A 13191-nucleotide genomic window follows, 5' to 3' on the forward strand; every position below is an offset into this window, starting at 1 on the left:
AATCTGCCAGGCCCTATAGCACAAGCCTGCTCCAGCCAACACACCTGACAACTGCCCGTACATGCCAGCAGCCATGGGCTCTGATGTACTCCAGAGAGCCCACTCCCCACCCCTCAATGGCCATCCAGGCACATGATAGACTCTGGATTTTCAGTGACACCAGTTCTAATGGCCACCATGATCACCATGTACATCAATTTGTCGCTGCCCAATTCCTCCAACCAGCTTGTTTCTGGGCTCTTGGTGATAGTGGCCCTGAATTGCCATGGATTTCATCACAGGTTTGCCACCTTCCAATGGTGCCACAGTGATCATGACAGAGGTGAACCAGTTGTCCAAGGCGACCCACTTAATCACCCTCCCCAAACTTCCATCATCTGCTGAGATGGCAGACCTAGTTCTCTAACATGTAGTTTGCCTCCACTACTTAAACAGGAGATGTGTTAGACCGGGGCACACAATTCATCTCCCATTTCTGTCCTATCTTCTGCTTCCTCCTCTGCACATTGCCCTCTGGCTGTCATCCATAGACCATCGTTCAGTGAGAAACAGGCAATCTGCAAGTGGAAAAGTTTCTGATGCTTTGCTGCCTTTAACCCTTCCACATGGAAGCAGTATCTGCTCTGAACAGAGCTGTTCCACAATCTGCACACCTCCTCTGCCACAGGTATGTCACCCTTTGATGTACTTCATGGCTATAAATCCCCATTTTTTCCCCACAAAGGAAAAATGGTGGAGGTCCCATCCACCAGGGCCTCTATTTGCCACTGCTGGAATGCTTGAAGGAGGGCATGCAGAACCATACTAGCTGCCAACTGCACTTACTGTGTCCAGGGCAACCACCCGTCAGTGCCCAGGCAGACTACTCTGGCCTGGAGAATATTCCTGGTTGTCTAAATGAGAGTTGCCCTGTGTACCAACTCCCACAAGCTCTCGCTTTGGTTCACTGGTCCCTTCAAGATCACCCATCACATCAGTCAAGTCACTTACTCTCTCCATCTGTCAACATCACTCAGAATCCCACCTACCCTTCTAGTATCCTGCCTCAAGCCCGTTATGAGCCACTTAACCTGAGCCTGCACCTCTGGAACATAGGATGGTGGAAGGTGCTGTAATGTACAGTCATCGATTGATGGATTTGTGATGTCGTGGATAGTTGACAGTATCTGGTTGAATAGAAAGGCTACAATCCAGAGGAGATGTCTTGAGTGTCATCCAGTTACATCTTGTATCCATCTGGATAGTCCTGGGCCAAAAACGACTGGTATTGCTGGTGGGGGGGGGGAGGTGTCTTTCAGGCCTGCTCCCAAAGGCACCTCACAATCTCCACTTAGTTATAGGATTTACCTACCGCACGTTCCAGACTCACCACCTGCAGCCTATTTAAGTCCAGATCCACAGTCCTTGTTCACACAAACTCGCTGGTCTCTACCAGTTACTCATAGCCTTCACTCTCCCTGCTTAAAGTTTGCCTTGTCGCCTGTTGTTTTTAGTTTGTTTGTTCTCTCTTGCTTTGGGGCTCCTCCTGACACGTCCATTGTTACAGTTATGGTTCACCATAAGATCATCTTTGCTGCTCCACTTTTTGGGTCAAGCCTCCTCTACATGTACATTGAAACACACAGGGTAATGTGTTGTTTGTGCTAAACATGCAACACCTCCCAAGGATGTGTTGGGGTAGCCGGCAAGTGCAGCAGACATTGCATGTCCACAATGTTTGGAGAACAGCAACAAAAACCAAAACAAACCTCTTACCTCACTTCCACTCACACACAGTCCCCTAACCCCAAGACAGACTGGCTCCAGGGTTCCAGCCTCCACTGGATTTGCAGATATTTGTTCTTCCACTTCCCCAGTAGACTGGCAGACCCAGAGCTTCAGTATCCACCCCAGGACGCCCCGATGACAAGAAATGAGGATCCTAGTGAGGGCCCCAAACTTCAGGCCTTGAACTCCGGACTCACCGACTCGCGTACCTTATTTTCCCTCCTAACCCCATTCTCTCCTTCCTTCTATCCGTAACCTTTGTCGTGCTTACTAATCAAGAACCCATCTTTAAATGTACCCAATGAGTAGACCTTCACAGCCGTCTGTCAGATTCACCGCCCTGAGGCTAACGAAATTCCAGCACATCCGTTCTAAAGCCACGTATTTTGAGGCTGTGCCCTCTGGTCCTAGACTCTCCTACTATTGGAAACATCAGACATTTGAGAATTCAAATCGCAACAGGAAATTTCTACTTTAAAAAGGCGTGTGTGAGTTTAAGGAGCAGGGGTGGAATTCATAGTTTATTGATTACATTCTCTCGGAAGTTTATCTGAGGGGTAAGTACTTACGTTCCTTCCCAAACCCTAGACTTTCGGCTTTCATAACGAACCTTTCATCGTATACTGTAAGAGGAAAAGTGTTATCCGAATATTTTATGTTAATAGAGAATAACTAAGTAAAGGTGGTTTATTCGTGCGACGGTCTAACTACAACAGGCGAACACCGGCCATACCGTTTGTCCGTTGATCCAAACCGTCATCGTGGTTCGGCGCGCGGGAACTGCTAACGGTTATTGGTTTCCATGGCTACAGGGTAAACTCTTCCTCCTTCCGCATTAAACTCGATGGGGCATCGTCTACCTTCGCGCTTTATTGAGTAACTGTTTAAAACATAGCTCGAGCGAATTTTTCATGTCAGTGGTTAGTGTCAATTATAGTAATTCCTGCTTTCATGTTTGTCCTCGCCGGTTTTCCAACTCTTCAAAACGAACGTTCCAGGTCCTAAAAGCTGCAGTCAGCCTTTACTTTCCATCAAAGTGTACACAGACACTGATGGAGACAGGCGATGCAATTGCATTTCAAAATGTTTAACTGCCTAATGCCAAAAAAAACGCCAGCAAGCGTGTGTAGGATTTTTCTAAATATGGCATTCTAATTGAAATATTCTCCCCAATTATGACCATGCAGCGATAAAATTAAAGGCTTTCCAAAAATATAGGATAACACTTTCCGATGAAAACCTAGCAAAATTTATTCTGATTTAGCAACATACTTCAATCCCAGCCAGAAGAATCAGTAAGATTTCTCAATCTATATGCAGCACCTCTAAAGGAGATAGTTCATTTTATTAAGGCAAAAGTTATGATTTGGAATTGCAAAAACTGCTGTAGTGTTGCGCTGTTAAAGTTATTGCAAATAGCTTTTTTAATAAAAATCAAAACTGCAAATGCTGGAAATTAATATTAATAGTTTGATGTTAATACCTTGTTGAAACTTGCAAAAATGTTAGATTACCCTGCAAATATGCCAGAGGGTGGGTGCAAGGTGATAACCAGGGAAATTCTGTTCTTTTTATTATCCCATCCAGCTGGATTAAAATCTTTTCTCTCAGCTGTAAGGTCAAATGACTCTATTTTAAAATCCATAATTGTGATGCTGGATGACCATCAGACTGGCTTATTTGAAATACATATTTTCACTGACTTTCAATCCTTATTATGTTAAGTACCACTTTTTCATCCATGCAGTTAACAAGAAAAGATTTTTTAAATCAACCGATTTGTCTTTTTAATTTCAATACTCCATTCAATGTCAAATACCTACTAAACCCAAGTCAGTTAATGAGCTATCACTTTCGTGAAAAATCAGGTAATGGAATCATTGATCAAAGAATCAGTCAAATAATTCGTGAGGAATGGAAAAGAAAGATTTATAATGGTTCTTCATATTTAGGTTTTTATTGTCTGTCATCTTGAAAGGAACTTTGTTAGCCAATGGAGTTTTAAATACTTGAAAATACCACTTTTACAAGTGGAACTGTACACATAATCATAGAGAAGTTGGATTACATTGTGCAGTTTTTTTCAAATTTTGCATTGCGCCCGATGTGAGAATCCTTTATTATCTACCGTGTTCAAATTGGTCAATATGTTGAATGAACTCACAGTAAATGAATGACCCCATTTTCAACAATGATCTAGGAAGGTTATTGAGAATGAGGTAAGGATAGTTGAATACAGAACACTATTATGAGGAATTTCTTTGATGTCCCAAGCTGAAATGGATGGCCTCAAACAAAGTCACATTCCTTGTAAAGTACCCCTGCCATTGGAAGTATTTTGTTCATAGTACAGTTCCAGGTTAAATGTTGTCTTGATGTCAGAAGCAGAAACTTGCACATCATGAATTCTAAACCAAAACTGCAATTAATTTTGGAACTAAATAGACTGAATCTCGAAGCAAGTATCGATTAGCAGATAATTGGTGAGTATGCACATTCTATTAACTAATTAATTGATTGGGTGTTAAATGGCTGATTTGGATTTGTCCAGTGTTTTTCAAAAAATTACATACCTTGGCAATTTTCCTATTGAGTTTAAGGCCAGCATGGATTGGAGGTATGACTAGTTCTAGTCTTAAGGTGAAATCACTGAATAAAGTGTGTTCAGTTTTTTTTATCCGAATTAAATTATTTGATGATTGCAATATTTAAAGTAGGTGATTTCAAGGTGTTGCTCCTCCAACCTGAGTGTGGCCACATTGTGACAGTAGAGGAGACCATGGACTGACATCTTGGAATGGGAATGGAAAGTGTAATTAAAATGGATGGTGTAATTAAAATGGATGGCTACTGGGAGATCCCACCTTTTCTGGTAGATAGAGCATTGGAGCTTGGTGGAGTAGTCTCCCAATCTACGGTGGGTCTCACTGATATACAGGAGGCACAGTGGGAGCACCAGATACAGCAGATGACCCCAACAGACTCACAGATGAAGTATTGCCTTACCTGGAAGAACTGTTTGGGGCCCTGAACAGTAGTGAGGGAGGAGGTGTAGGTCAGGTGTAGCACTTGTTCTGCTTGCAAGGATAAGTGTCGGGAGGGAGACTGATGGGGAGTGATGAATGGACAAGGGGGTCGCGTAGAAAGCGATCCTGGTGGAAAGCGGGAAGTGGGGGGAGGGTAAGATATGCTTGGTGGTGGGTTCGCATTGGAGATGATGAAAGTTACAGAGAATTATGTGCTGGATATGGAGGCTGGTGGGGTGGTAGGTGAGAACAAAAGGAACCCCATCCCTGGTAGGGTGGTAGGTGGATGGGGTGAGGGCAGATGTGCACAAAATGGAAGAAATGTGGGTGAAGGCAGTGTTGATGGTAGAGGGGGGAAGCCACTTTCTTTGAAGAAGAAGGACATCTCCTTAGTTCCTGACCATATTCTTGTGAGTACAGTAATGATTTATAATTGGGATGAAAATTCTAAACTTGTTACTATCAACAATGTGTCAATGAAATAACCTGGACAGGATACATGCTTATTGGTAAACTGTTTTTGCAGAGAGGAATAAAACTCAGAATAGAATTCATTTAAAAACAGAGAAAACACACAGCAACCTGTAAAAGAAGGCTGTCTTCATAAGGAATGAATGAAGAGCAGTTACATATAAATTATACCCATAGAACCAATCTATCTCTCATCACATGTAATTATTGTTCTTGCTGTCTACTACATTGTCATCATATGCAACCATTATTTCAAGAAAAAAGCTTGCAATAAGATAGTATTATTTTGAACCATTAGGTTACCATGACATTACTGCTATAATTTGGTATGAGTTTATGCTTCATAATCTGAGGTTTTTAAGCACAAAGATACCAATCTTCAAGGCCTTACATGGTTAATAAGACTGAATGGGGAATATTTTACATCCTTTTCTCATGGATGTACCATCAAGTGAAACAAACTCTATGCAACAAAGGACGTATTCAACTTCTTTTTTAATAATAAAAATGTATAAATAGACAATACTTCTAGAACATAGAAGACCTACAGCACAATACAGGCCCTTCAGCCCACAATGCTGTGCTGAACATGTACTTATGTGCAGTATAAGATAAATAAGAACAGCAAAAGCAAATAGAAGAAAAAAAATGGGAAAAGCTGGAGAATTATGATTTCAAAAAAATGGAAGTTTTCATGAATGAAAATATTTAAAATTGTTGTATATTTTAGCATCTCAAGGCCCTATTCATCACAGGTAAAGTCCTCCCAACCATTGAACACATCTAAATAAAATACTGTCGCAGGAAAGTAGCATCAATCATCAGGGACCTACACCACCCAAGACATGCTCTCTTCTTGGCGCTGCCATTAGGAAGAAGGTACAAGAGCCACAGGACTCACACAACCAGGATTAGGAACAGTTACTACCCCTCAACCATCAGACTCTTAAACCAAATGGGATAACTTCTCTTGCCCCGTCATTAAAATGTTCCCACAGACATAGTCTTAAAATTTATTGTTTTTTTTATTATTTCTCCTTTTTGTATTGCATAATTGTCTTCCTCACTCTGGTTGAATGCCCCAGTTGGGCGGTATTTCACTGATTCTGTTATGGCTATTACTCTATGCTTTCATTGAGTATGCCCACAAGAAAATGAATCTCAGGGTTGTACGCAGTGACATATATGTACTTTGATAATAAATTTACTTTGAACTTTTATTTTAGCAATTTTAGGGTTAATATTACAAAAATGTTATCAGCTTTGAACGCTTTATTCTGTATTAATAGTAGATTTTGTTTCTGTGCTATGATTCTACAAAAGTTGGGAATTATAGGTTTTGCTAGTCAAGAAATGTTGATGGCATTAAGTGTACAAGTAAACAGTTGACCTGGTGCAACATATCACAATTGAATAATTAGCAAGTTTCTTATTCTTTCCCACTCCCTAATCATTTTAGAAGAATTTCAAGAACTGTAATTTGAAGTGTGGACAAATTAATTTAACATATATTTTGTTGCAAACAAAAATGAATCCTGTTTTTATCTTCTGTTGAACTTCTATCTTCAAATTGAAGCTAATAATACTAAACAACAATATTATTTTTAAAGCTTTGTGAATTAATTTTACATTATCTCCAGAGCCATCTTCCTTTTTAAAATTGTACATTTGAGGAATACTGTCAAAACACCAACAAAAAACAAACCTTGCTTTTCATGTAAACTGTAATTCCACATTCAGTGGTAAGAATGTCCCAAAGAGTCAGCGATGTCTTGAAGTCAGCATGTCTTCCAAAGCAGATATCCTTCTTAAAAATCTAAATTTAAGTGATGATGTTGACTGTTTTGAAGAGTTCTCTGTCCATGTGTCCTTTCCTTTACATGAATGCTTGCAAAGAAATTGTTTCATTTTTTCTCTGAAGAAAGTAGTTGTGAGTGTATGGAGAATTGGGTTCAAAGCACTGTTTATTGGAAGTATAAATATAACCACCCATGATGTAATTGCTCCTAAAAAAAAAATCAAGAATCACCAATATAAATACATTTAAATATTTTACAATTTTGGTATTCTGAAATACATTATTTGCCAACAAAGCTATAACAAATAATTTGATTGTTTGAAATACTGATACGAGAAAAGCTCCAAACTGTTTTCGAATTTCTTCGAAACCAACCCAATATTGCATTTATCCTATGAAGGGACTTCAACATGAAACATTTCTCTTTCCTTAACTGCTATGTGATCTGATGAGTGGATCTAGCATTTTCTATTTTTGATTCATATTTCAGCATCAGCATTTTTTTGTGTTTCATCCAATGTCTCTATGTTTTTGGTAAACATTAACTGAAAGACCAAAAATTTGCTTTAAAATGGATTTCCCACTCAACCACAGTAAATGCTCAAAAAGTACTTTTGAAAAAAAACTTGGTAGGAGGAGGCAGATGGTTGGTTGACATGTTGGGTTGAGACTTGCATCATGAGTGAGAGTATAAATATAGCCCAGCAAATTGCAGTGAGAGTGAGGGATGAGACAGAGACTTTTAGATCAATGGAATCAGATGAAGGGTGCGAATGATGGGCAATTGGAGCTATGTGGGGGAGGGAAGCTGTGTTGAGAATATTATACTGGAAGTTAATTCAATGTTCATCCCATTGGATTGTAGGCTATCCAAACAGAATATGAGGAGTAGTTCTAGATTGCATATGGCCTCACAGGCAGTGAAGGTTGATGACAAACAGGTCAACATGAGAACAGGAAGAGAAGCTAGAATAACATGCTTTTGGAAGGTGAAGATAGCTGTTACAAAGTGTCACCTTTATGACACCAAGGACATGCAGAACATATGGCAAGGTATACAAACCATAACCGATTACAAGTCCACTCTGCACGTCAACAGCAGGGACACCTCCGTTCCTGACAGGCTGAATGCTTTCTATGCAAGACTTAGCCAATTGAATGATGTGACATTGAGGGAAGCCCCCTCTCTTCCTGAGGAACAGACATGCTGTTTGGCCACACTGAGGTGAGGAGAACCCTAGCCAGACAACCTACACAAAGCTGCAGGGCTGGACAAAATACCTGATCAGATGCTGAGGGACTGTGCAGCCCAGCTAACAGAGGTCTTCATGGGTATCTTTAATATATACAACAATCATCATTATGGTGTCCAAGGAAGCAATAGTAACTAGCCTAAATGATTACTTCCCAGTAACACTGACTTCAACAATCATGAAGTGCTTTGAGCAGCTGGTAATGGACCATATAAAATGGCTACATTGGATCCTTTTCGGTTTGCCTGCCACTCAAACCAGTCCACTGATGATGTCATAGTCTCAGACCTTCACTCTGTACCTCTCCACCTAGAAAATTATGCCTCTTATGCCAGGATGTTGTTCATTAACGTCAGGTCAGTGTTTAACATGATCCTTCACCTACTGGTGGGTAAACTGTCCCCATTGGACATTCAATTGGACATCCCTCTTTGTAACTGAATCTTGGACTTCTTAACAGGAAGACCCTAGTTAGTCCAAGTTGGCAGTAACATCAAACTCCATTGGTGCCCCTCAGCATTGTGTGCTCTGCGACTGCACTGCCAGATCCAGCTCAAACTGCATCATCAAGTTCACTGCTACAGTGGTTGACCTCATCAGCAACAATGGTGAGTTGGCATACAGAGAAGAGGGAAGCTTGTCAAATGGTGCAAGAACAACAACCTGAGTCTCAATGTGGATGAGAAAAGAAGAAAAGATTGTGAACTTTGTGAAGACACAGTTTGACTGCTCTCCATTTCACATCAATGGCTCTGCCTTGGAGAGAGTGGAGAGCACAAAGTTCATTGGTGTGCATATAACAGACAAGCTAACTTGGACTCATAACTCCTCCCTCACTAGTCAAGAAGACACATCACTGTCTATACTTTCTGAGGAGGTAAAACCATGCAAGTCTCCCTGCCCCCATTCTAACAACTTTCTATAGGAGCACCACCAAGAGTGTGCTGTCTGGTTGCATCATTGGGCGGTATGGAAGCTACAAGGCATTAGACTGCAAGACCCTACAGAAGACAGTTTAAAACCACCAAGAGGATCATCAGGGTATCTCTTCCCCCCCCCCCCACCCCATCTGTGACATTTACTAGGAGTGATGCAGAAGAAAGGCCCAAAGCATTGTTCAGGATCCCTCCCATACATTTCACAATCTCTTTGATCGGCTACCATCAGGATAGAGGTACAGAAGCATCAGGACTACGACTGCCAGACTGGGTAACAGCTTCTTCCCTCAGGCTGTAAGACTAATGAATATCCCGCCACCATTGAGGTCTTGCCAGTAAGACAACGAGATGCTTACTGTTCACCTGTGTGGTGCTTTACTACACACATTTTGAATTGCATTTTATTAACTTATTTATAGTATAATATTTTGATTTACTGTATGTGACTGTGTGTGATATATGTTGCAGTCATGCACCATGATCTGGGGGAACGTTGTTTTGTTTGGGTGTATATATGTTCAATTAGATGGCAATGAATTTGAACTATTGCAATGCATTTCATTCTAGCAGACAGAGAGTAGGTGCTCTGCAGAAAGGTTGCTGAGTCTAAATTGGCCTCACCATATTGTGAGCATTGAGTGCAGTGGATCAGGTTGGAAAAGATGCATATGAATCTCTGCCTCATTTGCAAAGACTGTTTATGTTCTTGAATAGCAGTGACAATTGCAGGGAATGTGCTGGGGACAGGAATGAGTGGGTGGGAACCGCCATTCTATGATAGTTTCCAATTCAGTCAACACTTTGTTCCTTTTCTCTCTTCCTTTTCATTATTGCCATCCTTCTACCATTACTATCTTTTTTCTTTCTTTTTCAATCTTTTTATTGTTTCATATATATATAAGAAAAAACATAACATAATAATGAATAGGTTATAAATTCAATAGACTTGAAATTACATTAGTAATAGGATAATAATATCCTATTAAACATCAACAAACAAGAAGTACATTAATCAATCAAGTCTATACAAATATATATGAAAAAAAACAAAAATAATCATCAAAAGAAAAAAAAATTAAAAATATATAAAAGAAAATATATATTGAAAAAAAAACACTAAACTAAACTAACATGGGCAATAATAACAGTTTATAAGTATGTGATAGTGTCAAGAAAAAACTCCGGAACTCCATACCTGAACAAGAATAAGCAGAGAGAGGGTCTGAAAAAGGCCAAATTAATTCATATGAAAATGTCGAATGAACGGTCCCCAGGTTTCTTCAAATTTAATTGATGAGTCAAAAATAGTGCTTCTAATTTTTTCCAAACTCAGATAAGAAATAGTTTGAGAAAACCACTGAGATGCGGTAGGACGATTTACTTCTTTCCAGTTTTGTAATATAGACCTTCTGGCAATTAATGTTACAAAAGCAATCATTCGTCTGATTGGAGGGGAAAACTGATTACCATCCTCATTTGGTATACCAAAAATTGCAGTAATAAAATGAGGTTGTAAATCGATATTCCAGATTGAGGAAATGGCACCAAATATGTCCTTCCAATAGTTATGTAAAGTGGGACATGACCAAAACATGTGGGTCAATGAAGCCACTTCTAAGTGACATCTGTCACATTGAGGGTTAATATGGGAATAGAATCGAGCAAGCTTATCTTTAGACATATAAGCTCTATGTACAATTTTAAATTGTATTAAAGCATGTTTAGCACATATAGAAGAGGAATTAACCATTTGCAAAATTTTTTTCCCATTTATCTGTTGATATATTGTATCGGTTCTTTTTCCCATTCTTGTTTAATTCTATCTGATATTTCTGGTTGTATCTTCATAATCATGTTATAAATAAAAGCTACTAATCCCTTCTGACAAGGATTAAAGGTGAAAATCAAATCTGAAAAATCCAATGGAGTTGAATTGGGAAAAGATGGAAGAACTTTATGTAAGAAATTTCTAATTTGTAAGTATCTAAAAAAATTAGATTTAGGTAATTTAAATTTGTTAGAAAGTTGGTCAAAAGACATCAAAGTACCTTCAAAAAAAAGATCACGAAAACATTTTATACCTTTCCTTTTCCATATGCTAAAAGCTTGATCTGTCAATGAAGGTTTGAAAAAAAAACTAAGTAAAATAGGGCTATCAAGAACAAAGTTTTTCAGAGTAAAAAACTTACGAAATTGAAACCAAATTCGTAGTGTATGTTTGATAACAGGATTAGATATCTGTTTATTGAATTTAACTAAATCAGCAGGAAGAAAAGAGCCAAGAACGGAGAATATAGAATATCCCTTTACCTCACTACATTCCAAATTTACCCACTGTGGACACAATGGTGAGTCCAAATCTAGTTTCCAATACGTTAGGTTACGAATATTATTCGCCCAATAGTAAAATCTAAAGTTAGGTAAAGCTAAACCACCATCTTTTTTAGATTTTTGTAATTGCCTTTTGCTTAACCTGGGGTTTTTATTTTGCCACACAAATGAGGAAATTTTTGAATCAATGTTGTCAAAAAAAGATTTAGGAATAAAAATTGGTAAGGCTTGAAATAAATATAAAAATTTCGGTAAAATCATCATTTTAATAGCATTAATCCGACCAACTAATGATAAGAATAAGGGAGACCATCTTGTAGTAAATTGTTGAATTTGATGAAGCATAGGTAAAAAATTCAGTCTAAATAAATCTTTATATTTCTTGGTGATTTTTATACCTAAATAGATAAAGTTATCAGTAACAACTTTAAATGGTATCCTGTCATTCAATAAGGTTTGCGCGTTTAAGGGAAATAATTCACTCTTATCTAAGTTTAATTTATAACCAGAAAAACTACCAAATTGAGCCAACAAGGATAAAATAGCGGGAAGAGACCTATTAGGATCAGAAATATATAACAGCAAGTCATCAGCATAAAGTGATAATTTGTATAACTTCCTACCATTCATTACTAGCAATTATCTTCAGCCATCCAGTTCTTTCTGCCTAGCATCCAAATATCTAGCCACTTGGGTTTCTTCTCCCTTAGTTCATCTTTCCTTTACCCCCTCTCTCCCCCACCCTGAACTGGCTCCATCTGCCCATTATTCCCTCTTCATCTGTTTCTACCTGCCACCTACTTGCCTCTGTCACACTCCTCTCTCTTACTTTGGCATACAAGCTATCTTCCCTTTATGCTCTAGACTCAGCCCTGATTCAGGGTCTTGACCGGAAAATTCAACTGTCCCTCTGCCTCCATAAATGCTGCCTGACCAGCTTATAGTTAAGTTATTCCAGCAATATAGTTTTTGGTCTAGATTTCAGTATTTGCATGTCTTGTGTCTCCATAGTAAAACTCATTAGGTTATTTTGACACACTTTGATTGTGAAATTCAGCAACAGGATTTCAACTAATACAATAGATTCAAGTTAACTGGGCCATGGATTAATTGCACCAACACTTATTTGGGACAATTCTTAGAGAACAAAAACTAATTGAGAAATTAACCAGGATTCCCTTCATTTATTTGGATCACAAAGCTGTTCAATTGGAGCAGGAAACTGTTACTGAATAGTTTCTAACTAGTGTCATGCAAATGCACTTAAGTGGTAGTTAGACACTACACTATGCTTTCACATTTTTAAATGACATCAGTTGCACTAATTTGTGTTCACGAAACAGTGATTTTTGTCACTGATAGTTGGCGAGGAATAAGCAGTAAGGCAATTCAGAACTTTTTTTTTACACACTGTGGTTTCAAGCATTCCGGCTTGGAAATGCCAGAAACGGCTGGGAGTGAAAATGAATGATATCACTGTTTCAATACGTTAGGTACAATGAAGAATTTGAAGGTATCAACAATCATATTAAGTGTTGCAATGTAAAAGAAGGTTTGAAGAATACAATCGTCGTCAGCACTGAAGGCAGTCCATTCTCTGTACTGAT

General features: G+C 38.8%; 1 protein-coding gene across 1 annotated transcript in view; it reads right to left on the reverse strand.

Moving 5' to 3' along the window:
- Positions 1–5752: 5752 nt before the first annotated feature.
- rxfp2b (relaxin family peptide receptor 2b) overlaps positions 5753–13191 on the reverse strand; it is a 114067-nt gene continuing 106628 nt past the window's right edge. Inside the window, exon 18 of the mRNA XM_059964123.1 lies at positions 5753–7270. Coding sequence (XP_059820106.1) covers positions 7026–7270 — 245 coding nt within the window. The 3' untranslated portion in view covers positions 5753–7025. The remainder of the gene's footprint in view (positions 7271–13191) is intronic.

Source organism: Hypanus sabinus, chromosome 3, assembly GCF_030144855.1.
Source record: "Hypanus sabinus isolate sHypSab1 chromosome 3, sHypSab1.hap1, whole genome shotgun sequence".
Lineage (NCBI taxonomy): Eukaryota > Metazoa > Chordata > Chondrichthyes > Myliobatiformes > Dasyatidae > Hypanus > Hypanus sabinus.